This window comes from Myxocyprinus asiaticus, chromosome 12, assembly GCF_019703515.2.
Source record: "Myxocyprinus asiaticus isolate MX2 ecotype Aquarium Trade chromosome 12, UBuf_Myxa_2, whole genome shotgun sequence".
In the NCBI taxonomy this organism is placed as follows: Eukaryota; Metazoa; Chordata; class Actinopteri; order Cypriniformes; family Catostomidae; genus Myxocyprinus; species Myxocyprinus asiaticus.
The window spans coordinates 34,857,063-34,872,924 of NC_059355.1; the positions used below are offsets into that span (position 1 = coordinate 34,857,063).

At 37.9% G+C, this 15,862-nt stretch overlaps 1 protein-coding gene across 2 annotated transcripts in view; it reads right to left on the reverse strand.

Moving 5' to 3' along the window:
* The window catches only part of LOC127449380 (gamma-aminobutyric acid receptor subunit gamma-3), a 230,782-nt gene that overhangs the window by 72,850 nt on the left and 142,070 nt on the right, over positions 1-15,862 (reverse strand). For both annotated transcript variants that reach the window (XM_051712747.1, XM_051712746.1), the window contains exon 4: positions 757-977. In XM_051712747.1, the coding sequence (XP_051568707.1) occupies positions 757-977 (221 nt within the window). The remainder of the gene's footprint in view (positions 1-756; positions 978-15,862) is intronic.

Below are 15,862 nucleotides of genomic sequence, written 5' to 3' on the forward strand. Positions count from 1 at the left end.
AAATATAATTTCTCTTGCATTTTTCATACAGTGCAATTATGACCTTGAGGCCTGACAGTATAGTTTGTGCTCAGCAATAAAGATGCCTTTCTTTTGACCTTTAATCATGCATTTGTGAATAGACTAAAAACATTTTCAAAGAAGTCATTTAAAAATTAGTGACCCACTGTCACTGATGTGGCAATTTTCATTATTAAACATTAACAGTTTCATGTTTCAGTGTCATGGAACTTTCATATGTCAGTTAAAACAATTGTGTACATTTTGGTGCTAAAGTCATATTCAATCTGAATTTGGTATTATATTATAACAGAAAGCAACTGAAAAATGAAATATGTTTGGTAGAAAGGTAGAAAACTTGAATCATTGGGTACAGTCCATAAGTTAAACAACATAAACCAAAAATTATTAAATGCAACATACACAAACTGAAATCGAGCTGATTTCCTATTTTGAAACAAAACGAATAAACAAAAAGCAAGCCATTTTCTCATTTTGGCCTATTTATTTTTTAATTAAAAAAATATATATATATTTTCTGTAATTCAATTTCAAATTTCAATTTCAAACCCAGTCACTAACCAGCCAATCACAATGTTTTTGTTTTTGTTCCTTTACTCGTTAAATTGAAGAATACACAAGTATGTAAACGTGCTGTGCATTTCATTCATATTCCTATATTTCAATATCTTATCTTGCATCACCAGTCAGTTTCACTATCAAATATCTGATATTTGATGATTAAGAATGGCTTACCTTAGAGTGTAAAGTATTTTTCCATCATTCCATATTCTAAGTAGCTGATTGGGTGTAGTAATCCAATGTGAGTCTGCATTCTTGGAATTTCTGAATATTGTGTCGGGTAGCCAAATGAGTCCAACCATATTACTGTTCAAAGTCAATATTTTCATTGTGCTATTATATCTGAGTCGGCTGTCGGTCCATGTCTGGGCAAAAATGATGTCAATCTGGTACTCCTGTGGAAAAAATGAAAAATAAACAAATAAACATGTATCAAAGAACATGAATATCTAAATTATTTGTTACCAACCGTGAAAATGGTACAAACATGAATTTCATTAACATATTTAGTATGTTGATTAATTAACAATTACAAATGAAATACAAAATGACAGTGCTGGATATAATAATAAAGAACACATTGTAGTTCCCATTGTAGGCCTAATCACTTTTGAACAATGAATAAAAACCCCTACTCAATGATTAAATGTTATTTCCCACCTACTAAATTACCCATTCTAATATATCTCTGACTTTAACTCTTTTCCGTTGAACTCTTAACACAATCCCACAGTGATTCATTCCTAAATACTCTGATGAGTGCAAACACATGACCTTCCAGCTCAAAACAGCCACAATTCATAGAATCAGTCCTTCTATTAATGCAAGCATTATTCAGTATTCAGTGATGGAGTGCCGCCAATCCCTCTGTGGCTTGGATGGAGGTCAGAGTCAGCTTTAGATACTTTAACAAGGATTATGAGGTTCTGGCACTGTAGAGGCTGGCAGAAGGAACCATGGAATGTGATTTTGTAAAGAGACACATAATCACACCTTGTGGCCCACAAACTTTCAAACCATTCAGAGATTTCTTTGGCTTTATTTCACAAACCGTCATAATGGGTTTGCAGATGGCACCAAAGGCTGCCTGGGTACCTGTGGACAGAGCTAAATAATGCATCTGACCCATGCAACCTGTCAGGAACAATGCTTAGTTACATTTAGCTTTCATTTGTTGAAATCGCAGTGTAGAAGCCATCTGATATTTTATATTATTCATTTGAAGTAGCTTGTTTTTGAAGGTTAGAGGTCTTGCTTTTAACATGCAGGAAGCATTTAGAGCAGGGGTGCTCAATACATCAATTGCAATCGACTCGTCGATCGCAAGACAACCACTGGTCGATCTCGCTAACTGGTCAAACAGTAAAGGGATTAAAGAGACAAACAACTCAAATAACAAAATTCTTAAAGATCACTTTTTATTTCTTTATTTTGGCTTCCACATGGGTGGATTTCCAAAACATAAGATGGCAGGAGAAGACTCACTAATTTTTATGAGTAAAGCTCTTCCTAATTGGTTATGGTTACAATTAGGGGTAGGCTATAGTTTCTCCGAACCAATCAGGTAGCACTTTCCTGATATTACTGAATCGTCCAATCAGGTATCGCTTTGCTCGTGAATGTAAGTGACTCTTCCCCTGCCATCCTACATTTAAAAAAAAGCTTACTGTCTGACAGATGGCTTCTTTTTGTGTGCGTGTGTTGTGAGAGTGCTCACATTATGTGGATATGCGGCTGTGTGATGGTCAAATACATTTAAAAATGCCTGACTTAGTGAGGTATTGATAGAAACACTGTCAGTTATGCCTGAAGCAAATGTAAAAACCAGGACAAAAAAGCGGATTTGTAACAAAATGTCGGATCTGTGCAATGGACTTGCAGTGTAAATGCATGCTGAAAGACCTGCCACTGTCTGTGTCATTAATATTAACAACAACAACAACAACAACAACAAGAAAACAAGAAAACCATTAATTGCTCTTGGCTGGATAACTTTAGTAGCTTTAAAATGAAATATTAATGTATTATAATCCTACAGTGAAGACCTGTAATCCAGAAAATGAAATAATGTTTACTTGAATACTTTATACTGCTGTTAGAAATTTTAAGCACTGTTTTCTTCATTTGTTTCTTTGTTCTTATTTTATTACTAACTGTTTCCTTGTCTTGTATAATTACTTTAGAACTTGAAACAATGTTTACCCAATTATTAGACATTATTAGTTTTTGCATTGAGAATCATCAAATTTCACTGGTATTGGTTCCAACTATTGAAATGTTGGTATCGTGACAACACAGTGCCTACAATATATATTTCAATTGTGCATGGTAGATCTTACTGTAATATTGTTATGAAAAAGAAGATCTCATGTCATAAAAGTGTGAGCACCCCTGATTTAGGGGACGGATCCTTTTAACTAAGATGAGATTTGAGTTGAGGCAACAATAATTAAACAAAAACAGAATGAGGCCAGGGTTTAAAACTCAATCTCAATTTCATAAAAGCTCTTTGACATTACTGTATGAGTTAGCCTCCAAAAAAAGGGCTAATTTTGAAATCTGATCATAAAATTAATACATTAATTATGGTAGATTGAATCTTATACTTGGACAACTATTCCCAGGCGGTAAATTTTTGCATTTTAACGGCAGAGTAAATGCTGCCCAATGCAAAATGTGGTTTACAAGGGAATAATGAAGACTATGTATTTAATTGTTAACAATGATTGTTATTTAGCATATGAAGAGGTAGTATAATGGAGATCAGGGCTAGTTGTCACAGTTTTTAATATTTCTCAGGGTAGGTTTATTTTTGATTTTCAATTTCTATACAGGCACATCCCTGTACCTAAATGTCTTGCAGAAAATCTTTTGAACATTTCCAGAGTTATTGCCCACTAAAAAAGATACAGTTCACTGAACACACTTTGACCTGCTGTGACAATGTGCCTCAATAACGTGGCATGGTGTCCCATTATATGGGGTAAGTTGTCACAGTGGAACCTACCATTAAACAGCTTATTGGCTTTTCAGCTAAATGTAAACAGCAAAACAATTACAAAATATAATATTCATTAAACAGCGGGTGTTAAAGAATATAGCAATAAATATATTTTTTTATATTAAAAAACAAATGGGACAACTTGCACCAGTACAAATTTGACTTAATGTGATTTGACAACTTGTCCCAACCTGACACTTATGGAAAATACTCATCTTGAGAATCCTTTAAAATCTACCTTCATTATATTGTTGACCCTTGCCTGAATGTATGCACTTTGGTTTAACTGTGTTCACTTGTTTACGAACACATAAATAACAATAACATTTCTTTTATTATAAAGAGCCAGAACTGTGAATGCAGGACAGGGTCTCTTTAGTGTAAGAGTCACTGCATCTGAAATGGTGCATAAATAGCTCAGAATCAATTTCCATTTCAAATATTTGCTACGATTAGAACTATTCTGTGGCAGTACTCCAATCAAAATATGTGCCTATGCATCAGTGTGTGTATGAATGTGTATTTGAAAAAAGACCTTTCTTCTTTGGAGCGATTTGAGGTAGGAAGACTAATGGCCTCATTGTCTATTCCAGCTTTGATGTCTGGATCCATCCCTATAAAAGTCCAGCTAATTTACTCCAGCCATTTTAACTGGCCAACCTTTAAGTGCACTGACCCCACTTAAATCTCCTTTAAACCTCCACACAGATCTGATCAGTGTGACCTCTGCTAACTCTGATCCATGAGCAAGATAAACATGGGCATCAGAGAACTACATAGAACGGACTTCTTCAAAATGCCACAGCGATATTTTACAGCTTATCTTTCTAAGTGATGACTTTATTTTTTGAAAACATTCAAAAAGAGCTCAGAGTTTCATATGAACCATTCACACAGCAGCAGGATACAGCTGTCAGTCCTGTTTGGAGTGTTGAATATGGTTATGTCCAGGGGTGCACATAACTGGTGCGCAGGTGCGCATGCGTGACCGAAATAGAAAATGCGCAGGGTTAATTATTTTTGTGTGCCCATTTGCGTACCATCAAGGTAGTCGCTGGTGTTATTGCACAGTTACCGTCTTGAATCGACCAAATTAAAGACTGTGAGAGATGTCCAAAAAATTAAGTACCTTAAGTACTTAAGACATTAAGTACCTTCTTTGGCATTCCGCCACCTCAAAAGAAACGTCCCGAGGGATAGAAAATATTTTTTTCAGAGAAGTGGCTCCAAGAAGTGCCGTGGCTTGAATCCAACGATGACCGTAGCCACATGTGGTGTAAGATATGTCGTTCACATCCATATCTAGCAGACAAAACTAGTGCTTTCATACAGGGGCAAAGAATTTCAGTCATCCAGCATTTGATAAGCACGAAAAGAGTAAAGAACATACTAATGTAGTACATGCTATTGCTAACAGACATGCTAGTCAACAGGAAAAATCCAGTCACCCGCTTGATAGATGGCAAAACAAGGTATATGAAGAACAACGGAAAGCTCTGTGTAATGTTTTTCTTGTGGCATTTCATAAGGCTAAACACGCATGTCCTATGTCTTCGTATGCTGAGGATTTTGCACTATTAAAAAGGCTAGGAGTCAATGTCGGAAGGGCATATCATTCACATGAAGGGGGAACACAAATAATGCAAAGCATTGTGCTGACTATCAGTAAGGAATTGAGGGAAAAGTTTAATTTAGCTGACTTTTGGGGTCTGTTTTTGACGCATCGGAAGACATAACAAAAACGGAGCAGGAAATTGTTTACATTGTGTCTGTGTCCAACAACGGAGAGTTCACTGCTGATTTCCTTGGATTAATTGAATTGGGTGCCAAAAGAATGCCGCAGGACATAACGAACGGGCTTGTCAAACTATTCCAGGACTCAGGCTTGGATGAATGGAGGACAAAGTTGGTCACTGTTAGGGTTAGATGGAGCTGCTGTCACAGATGGAGCTGCTGTCAACGTCAGTATATACAACGGCGTTCTACCAAATCTACGGAAAATGACTGCGATTCTGTGCACTGCACACACACTTGAGAACTGCGCAAAATCAGCTGATCGCATGGTTTCATATTGTGAGACGTTTAATCTCTCTGTTGTCAAGCTGCTGCAATTTTATTTACATAAAGGTGGAGCAAAAAAAGTTGAAGCACTAAAGAAGATATGTGATGAGAATGGCATCTCCTTTTTGAAATTAGGAAAGTTTCACAATAATAGATGGTCTGCATGGAGGCACGAGACACTGTTGAAAATATCTACACTGTTGCCAGCCATTCAAATGCAACTGGCTACTACAGATGACAGCAACCTGAAGCATATCTGCACAGAGCGTTTTCAGTGTTTTCTGTCCAACATGCTTGACATTGGCAAAATTTTGCAGTTGACATCTCAAAGGTTTCAATTCACACCTTTGCTTGATGGTGAAGGCCAGCATAGAAAAAAACACAATTTCCAATACTGATGCTGACAGGGACAAAATTCTGTTACTCAGAGGACTAATTGGAGAGTTTGAAAACAGACATGAATCTTAGAAGTCATGTGATAATTTTTTAGTTTTGATCCTTCAACCTGGCCTCAAGAAATGCAAGACCTCCACACATTTGGCAACACAATGATCAGCACCATTCTCCAGAAGTATGAGGCCATCTTGCCTCTTGACAGAGACTCCATTATAAGAGAATGGATGTGTTTAAAGCAAGCAGGAAAACATCTGGAAGCAGCATCTGTGTATGATTTGGTCAAGGTAGTAAATACAAGCAATCCAGATTGTTACTCCAAGATCTACAAGGTGCTTAAATTGTCCCTTACTCTTCCTTTGAGCAGTGCAGCCTGTGAGAGGGGTTTCTCACATCTCAATATAATAAAAAACAAGTACAGATTCCGTATGTCTCATACTCGTCTCTCAGCCCTGATGCACATCCACTTGTCAAAGATGAACACAGAAACTTTTGACCCAAAGCCAGCTGTAGACTTATGGTTGCAAACAGCCCATCGTAGACTCAACCAGGGAAGTGCATCATCTTCCACCAAAGTTCATCTTCCTTTTCTATAACAGAAACTGAGAATAGCGAGAGAGACAGTGAGGAGAGCAGTAAGGAAGATGACGCTTAGTCAGACTACACTGCGTATAGGGTGAGTACCAAACAAAATCACCTAATGCTCCCCTGAGAACCAGACTTAAAAAGTTATGTGCACCCCTGGTTATGTCCACACACAGTTCAGTTCATTTTTGGGAGTAAGTTTTTGGCTCCCTTAAGTTTTCAGGGCTCACTACTGAATTCTGTTAATATGTGCTGTATTAATGGAACCACAGTTAATTATTAGCTGTCTGCTATGTCAGGCTTTGTGGGTCATTCTTTGCTGTCATCAGGGTTGGGAGGGTTACTTTTGAAATGTATTCCACTACAGATTACAGAATAAAATGCTGTAAAATGTAATTTGAAACATATTCTGTTAGAATACTCAAGGTCAGTAACGTATTCTAAATACTTTGGATTACTTCTTCAGCACTGGTAGATTTTTTCACTTGTTTTGACTATAAAAACTCTGCTAGTACAGTAAGACAAAATATACATGTTAAAAATACATTCTCTGAAAAACCTAAATATCTAATGCAGTTTTGTTTCTAAAACAAGATCAATCAAACTGATCTTGTTTTAAGGATTTTTAGATATTTTTACAGGAAAATAATACAAAAATTATTATCAAGAATACATCTTGAATGTAACTGTATTCTAATTACCAATGATTTAAATTGCAACTTGTAAATTGTAGTGAAATACAGTTACTTATATTTTGTATTTTAAATACATAATCCCGTTACATGTATTCCATTACTCCCCAGCCCTGGCTGTCAATCACTAATGTTAAAGCCGTCAACATCTCTCTGACAGAAAACTGAGGTACTGTGCGGTCAGAGTGCGACAGTAAACTCCTGCTAAGAGTTGGGGTGGAGAGGAACAGAATTTGATGGATTCAGAGAGTTTTTTGACTGAATACCTGAGGGGATGGAAGCAGTGGGAGTTGCCCAAAATAGTTTAGAATACAATTTTAATTATTGAGACACACAAAGTCTTTATATTCACTATTATTATATGTCACTATCGTTACAGGCATTACTCAAAGCTACTGCAAGTTGAAGAAAAGGGATTGACTTTGGTTACCTTTCCAGACAGACATTATTTGATTTGCTCCTGTCTGCTGTTGTATGTACAGGACAATTTACTATGTACTTACTCACACCTGTTAGCAAATACGGTTGTGAACCCCAAACACTGACTGTGAATGTAGCATTAGTAGCCCTTCTTGCTTTATCATATACCTCTGCACTGGGATTGACACACTTGATAATTAATGGTAGTTGTCACCTACCAACCAACCACATACCTGCACTATACCCTACCTGACAGTCATTTGACCTTTTGCTATCTTTCCCCCAAAGGTGTGTCTCTTCATTATAATACCAGTCTCATTTATCACAAGTCAGTGAGTAAGAGAGCTGTCAGGCAATAATTGTGACCTTTTGTTCTAGAAGCCAAAGGGAGTTCATGGGGAAGCAGAACAGAACATCACTTTAGGGCCAAACTCCATCCAAAACAAAATGTGTTGAGTGCCAGAATAAACAGAGATAATGTGTGGTGATTCCATTTCATCTGGACAAAACAATGGAGGATGGCAAAATAAAAAAAGAAAGGAAAAAATAGAGGGGGGAAAAACTGTTTGTCCAAATATGTTTTGAAGTCTTTAGTCTGTTGCCATTTTACCAGGCACAAAGTAAAAATAAGCACCTTGTTATTTTTAAGGAGAAACATTAGACTCATCCCACAAGGGCGTAGCAGCCACGGGGGATGTGGGTGACACGCTTTCAGAAAGGTGATTCAGTCCCTGCAATTTTTCAAGCTAAAACAATACTGATTCCAAAAGGGTGGATTTGTGTGCGGTATGTTTCAGAATTCTTTGGGATTTGTTACTTTGGGCTGATTGAGAGACAATCCAGCCAATCACAGGCTTCATGAGCCAAAACAACCCTTGTATGTACAATGCCGTCAGACAATCTAACCAATCCGTTCATTTTTAAGAAAAGTTTACACTTTTTCAAGAATGCTCATTTATCATTATTCATTTATTGGAATACGTGTAATGTAGGTTACTACAGAAAAGAACAAAGGACAATCCTTCTTTTAAGCACACAATTTAAGTGGAGTTTATGTCAGCACCGTCTTCATTAAGTTCACTATATATGTGCTAAATATGTTAATCTATTTTTTTTCTCCCCTTTTTTCCTCAATTTGGAATGACCAATTCCCAATGTGCTCTAAGTCCTCGTGGTGGTGTAATGACTCCGCATCTGAGACGTCAATCCGCGCATCTTATCACGTGGCTTTTTGAGCGCGTTACCGCGGAGACATGGAGTCTTGTGTGTGGAGGCTTCACGTTATTCTCCACGGCATCCACACACAACTCACCACGCACCACACCGAGAGCAAGAACCACATTATAGCGACCACGAGGAGGTTACCCCTTGTGACTCTACCCTCCCTAGCAACCGGGCCAATTTGGTTGCTTAGGAGACCTGGCTGGAGTCACTCAGGACACCCTGGATTCGAACTTGCGACTCCAGGGGTGATGTAAATCTATTTTTAACATTAGCTCCTGATTTATAACTGCTATGTTGTTTTTAAAAAAATCAGGCAGTTGCAGTCAGTAGTTGACAAACTGTTGGAAAAATTGTAGGCCTAGATTTGCTTGTTCTTATAAGACTTAAACATGCTGCTGTAGTCAATAGATTTGTAGACACGCACATTTTATTAGACATGAAAATGTATAGACGTTATTGAAACTTAGTAATTATTATTGTCTTTTTTTGATAAAAGTCATGCTCAGCAGTTCACAAACTGAAGGGAAATGATGGATTTGATTTGTTCTTAAAATGCTTAAACACTGTACTAAAGTCTCTTGGTAGCTTTATAGAAATACCATACATATTATAAAGGGAAGACTTGTTTCTTTCGTTTACTGGGTCAATGATTCATTGCTTTCACATAAGACGCTCATTTGTCACCGCCTTGTGGCAGAAATGGTAATTGAATGAATCAGTAAATGAATCTGAATGAATTTTGGTAAACATAGTCAAAAGACTCGAGCCAGTCTGCTTAGCACTTCAGGACTGTTTTGAACACACAGACTGGAATATGTTCAGAGAGGCTGCTACAAACCACAACATCACAAACTTGGAGGAATACACAGCATCAGTGACTGGCTACATCAGCAAGTGCATAGATTATGTGACTTCAAGACCATCACCACACGTGCAAACCAGAAACCGTGGATGACTGCTGAAGTGTGCTCACTGCTGAAAATCCGAGACACTGTCTTCAGGTCTGACGACAAGGCAGCCCTCTGCACAGCAAGGGCCAATCTGTCCCGGGCTATCAAAGAGGCAAAGCACAACTACGCAGAAAGAACCCACAGTAACTTCCTAAACACCAAGGACACAAAGCGCATGTGCCAAGGCATTCAGGCCATCACAGACTACAAAGCTACACCACCTGTCTGTGATGGTGACGCCTCACTCCCAGAAGCACTGAACTATTTCTACCCACGGTTCGAAGCACAGAACAACATGCCAGCGGGGAAGACCACCCCAACTCCCACCAACCAAGTACTTTGTCTGTCTGCAGTAGTCGTCAGGAAGAATCTGTCCAGAGATAACCCACGGAAAGCTGCAGGTCCTGAATACATGCCTGGCCGGGTGCTCAGGGAATGTGCTGATTAGCTTGCAGATGTCCTCACAGACATCTTCAAAATTTCCCCGAGCCAAGCAGTTGTCCCTCTGTGCTTGAAGACGACCACCATCATCTCTGTGCCAAAGAAATCATCTGTGTCCTGCCTGAATGACTACCAGCCCGCTGCACTTACACCTTTCATCATGAAGTGCTTCGAGCAGCTAGTCATGAAACACATAAAGACCAGTCTTCCCACCACACTGGACCCATTTCAGTATGCCTACTGTCCCAACAGCTCAACAGATGATGCCATATCTGCTACCATCCACCTTTCTCTGACCCATCTGGACAAAAAGGAAAACTATGTAAGGATGCTGTTCACAGACTTCAGTTCAACATTCAAAACAATCACCCCACAACAACTGATAACAAAGCTGAACCTGCTGGGCTGACCACCTCCCTCTGCAACTGGATTCTGGACTTTTTGACTGGTAGACCCCAGTCTGTCAGGATCGGCAACATCACCTCCAGCACCACCACACTGAACACCGGTGCTCCCCAGGGCTGTGTGCTCAGTCCACTGTTGTTTACCCTGCTGACTCATGAATGTGCTGCAAAGTACAGTTCAAATAACATCCTTAAGTTTGCTGATGACACTACAGTTGTGGGCCTCATCAGCAACAATGATTCAGCATACAGAGAGGAGGTGAACCAGCTCGCAGAATGGTGTAGAGACAACAATCTATCTCTTAATGTTGATAAGACTAAAGAGATGATTGTTGACTTCAGGAGGACCTAAGCAGACCACTCACAACTGCACATCAATGGAACAACTGTGGAGAGAGACAAAAGCTCCAAGTTTTTTGGTGTGTATATGTCGGAGGACCTCTCCTGGACTCTCAACAATGCCTGCCTAGACAAGAAGGCCCAGCAGCACCTCCACTTCCTCCCATCCTCACCACCTTCTACAGAGGGATGATAGAGAGCATCCTGACCAGCTGTTTCACCATGTGGTACGGGAACTACATAGCCTCCGACCACAAGAACCTACAGCAAATTGTGAGAACAGCTGAAAAGATCATCAAAGTCTCTCTACCCACCATCGACACCACATACAACAACCGCTGCTTCCGCAAAGCCACCAGTATTGCTGACGACCCCTCTCAACCCTCTCATGGACTCTTCACCCTCCTGCCATCTGGCAGTAGGTACGGGAGCATCCGTGCCACCACCAGCAGACTCCACAACAGGTTCTTCCCTGAGGCAGTCAGATTACTCAACACCCTGCTGCCTCCCAATGCTCACTTGGCCTAGTCAAACACCAAACTCAGTATGACTCAAAAACTTTGCACACCTGCACTTTAAAAAGCTGCATCAGTCACTTATTATTATGGAACTAATTTATGCTATACTTTTGCTGTACCTAAATGTACATATAATTATGCTATACTTATTACTGCTACACTACAAAATAGTTTACAGTCTACAGCTCATTTTCTGTGTATTTATTGCCCTGTGTATTTATTGTCCTGCACTCTGTTGTGTATTGCACTTTATGTAGTCTTGCATACTGTTATGTGTTGCACCATGGTCCTGGAGTAATGACATTTTGTTCCAATGTATATAAGCTATATAGAGGAATGACAATAAAAACCCTCTCAACACATGACTTTATTTAAGGACCAGCTTGTGCCCAGTCTTTTGTTGTCATGTGTGAAACTGAAGCAAGTGCTCCACAACAAGATGCCCTTTATTTTTGTAGCTAATTCTGCAAAATTGTGCAGTGAATTTGCTGTACTTGAATCATTTAAATCGCATGAAATGGGTGATTTTAGCTTATTCTTTTTGAAAAATGGGATATGTTATGTTATCCTGGGATTCATGGACCTGTGATTGTCTCACTTTTTTTTGCCCATAATGAGTTTGCATCCCTGTGTGTTGATTAAAATGTTTAGTATGTTTAACTAAATAAAAAAAATGTTTCAAAGGTTCAAAATAAAAGTTATGTTTTGAAGTTTTTCGAAGAATGCTCTCCATGTTTCTTTAAACTCTGAAAATGGCTTACTTATTCGACTTTGTCCAACAAATACTATATGTATACTGTAATATGTAATATATCATATATTCATATTGTACAATGTTGGGTCTGTGAGAGCTGTGTCTACTGAAAGCTCTGTCCCCACTCCCCATCCCACACTTTTAAAATGATACACAAACTTTTAAATGGCTGCTACACCCCTGTGTCAGTGGTTGTATGCCATCACATTTAATAGCTGTTGCCTTAACATAGCAGTTGACTCAAGTGATAATAAACCACTGTGTACAATTGCTTACCAAATATTACAATATAGAAATAATACAATTACTAATACTTTTAATATTACAATAAAGAGAATAATACAATATATATCAATATTGTGAACATCTTTGATTTTATTGTGCATTGTATGTATTTGACCATAAAGTTTTCAAGACCATGCCATTGGATTAGTTTCTTGATCCTTGTTACATGACTCTTTAATATGAGAGTGTTATGACAGATGTTTTAATAGTCTCTAAATGTAAGTAACAACATTGTAAGTTTTTTAAAATGGCTGCTACACCCCTGTGATCCAATATATTAAGTCGAATGTAAAATATTTTTGTTGTTGTTTGAGAGTCCCAGACTGTCAGTCAGTATGCCGGTAGACAATCTGTTAAATTAATTAGGTTTTGAAGTGCTGCTTCAAAGCTGCAAAAATTTACTTTTAATTGAGCATGTACTCTGAAAAACAAAGCTTATGAATGACAGTGAAATCAAGATGCAGGGAAAGATTCAAAGAAGCTTGATGTGACAAACAAGGATTTACTTTAACTACGTTTCCATCCAAGGATTTTTTGTGAAAAAAGTTTTAGCGCATCAAAATAAAGCTGATGGAAACGCAAATTATCGCTAAAATTTCACAAGTGTCGACATAGTATTTTTCCGTTTAACTCTAGCGTATAAACTCTATGTCGATACTTCAAATGTAGCGAAAAACTGGTTTGGAAACACTTTTTGTCGAGAACATTGACATTAACGCAAAAATTTAGTGCCACATGACAGGGTTTACCCCAAAAGCCTGTGTTAATCATGACAACAGTATACATCCTTGAAAGCTAATTTATTGTACATGATTATGGATTGATCTTAACGGCACATAGACCTGATGCTGCAAACATGACACTTCCAGGAGTGCCAACACAAATATCTCATATCATGCACATCAACAAGTGCACAGAGAACAAATGAATGGCCACTCTTTGCGATTAATTTAATCGTGGAAGCCATCCGTTTATTTATTAAAGTTGCTTTTACACACCATTCAAAATAATAGATGGCAGTCACGGAATTAGCCCACAATACAAAAAACATATAATTTCTGTGCACAAAGATGTTTAAAATTAAAAATAAATACACAATACTAGGAGAAAAACATCAGTGTGCTTTTTATGGAATGCAAATATATAACCCAGTTCTATTAAATTATTCTTTAGTTTACTTTTGAAAAATGCCGGCAAAATTCCCTGTATGAAATTAAATAAATTACCAAACGAAAAAAGCATTAAATTAAAACAAAAATAATTACCAAACGAAAAAAAAAAAAATAAAAATAATAATTTTTAGACCTATATAGGCCTTTTCTTTACACAAACTTAAATTAGCTTTACCCTGTTCTGTAGACAAAAATAGTCGGCTGAATGATATTCTCAGAATATTCTGTACTTTTTTTCAAGACTATAAACTATCAGAACTATTTGTCCAATGCTGAGTTAACTTTCAGAAAATGAGCTTTTTAACATTTTAAAACATTTAAATATTTTAAATCTAACCCCGTTTAACTCGGGTCGCATTTGCTGGGCTTCTTCAGAAAATGTAAATTGCATTATGACACTAAAATTAATTTGAGATGACAATCAAGTTCAGTTGGTCGTTAAAAGTTGCTGGACAAATATGCGGGACATAATGCAGTTGTGATGCCAATGCTTTAGATTAGATGATTGTTCAAAATAGCCTTTTGAATATCAGGAATGCATTCTATGTAAACCCTGATATTACACCGCATAATTTGTTTCTTTAATAGCTGTGCACACAGCATATACACATTGATGGATGGTCGTTATACTCAGACTGAACGTTTCCCCCGCTACTTGGTGCAGGTTGCCAGCTTGAACAGGGCCATGGCGATTTGCTTTCGGGTCGGAACCTACGATAGGTGCAACATCAGGACCAATATTACAGTCCTATCAGAAGGACAACTGCTCCCTTTTGATTGCAATTCCTCCTCTTCTGATTGCTTTTATTTGTAAAATTAAAATTAAAATTTGTGAATTGTCTCAATACTCTCCCTTTTTACCAAAACTTTGGAGGAAAAAAATTAGGGACATCTGGGAGACGATTAGCGATAAACACACATTTCTCTATGGAAATGGCTTAAGGGCAGATTTCTTTTGCGATAAACCAAAACTTATGCGACAAAATGTTTTTTTAGGCATCACGTCATCATGCACATCATTTTTATCAATAAAAGGCCATTTGAATGGAAACAGGCAGAAGACGGCAAATTTAGCAAAATTTGTTTTACACATTTTCACTTTGTCGATAACAAAATAGCGTGAAAAGTGGATGGAAACTAGGCATTGTCAACACATTATTATAGAATGGACAGCCAAAGGCATTGTAAGATGATTATAAACGCACACCTGTCAATGCAAACTCTATAGGAATGCAGTAGTGGTGTAAATCGGATGTTTCATCACGATACGATTTTCTATCGATTCTCTAGACCTGCGATTCTCTGCCACGATACGATTTCAATTTGATTTGATTCAGGGCCCTGCGATCGATATTCCAATATTATGTGCCTATTTTACATAGTCAATAAAAAAAATGTTTGCCCTCAAATGCAACCAACATATAATTTGAATATTTTATTGAGCTCAATGAAAAGTGCAAATTTAGTATCCACATTGGGATATCCACAACAAAATAAGATACTTCAGATGTTGAAAAAAAAAAAAAAAACATACAGATAATAATATAAAAAAATACGTCACACACAAGTGATCATCAATCATTTGATTACAGCTTATTTTTCAGTTAATCCAATTAAAAATACTTACATATCCATGACTTGTTTCCAACTATCCCTGCTATCTGCGGTTCCCTATCTGTCACTCACTTGACATGTCGATGTAGTGACACTTGGGTTCACTCTTGGGAGCCCCAAACACCTCTGCTTTTTTAAAAAAAGGCCAGTGGGAATTGGCAAGTGGAATTTGCATGCCACTCCCCTGGACATATGGGTATAAAAGGAGCTGGTATGCAACCACTCATTCAGATTTTCTCTTCGGAGCCGAGTGGTTGTATTCAGTGCACTGAATTCAATTCCCTCCAAAGACGCACCTCAAAACTGCTGGATTTATGACGCATTTCAGTGGCTTCTCCCCCTCTACACCTGTGGAGAGCAGAGAATGCCCCTGGGCCCTTCGGCAGAGTGAAAATAAGAGAGTATATTCTAAAAGAGTATATTTTCA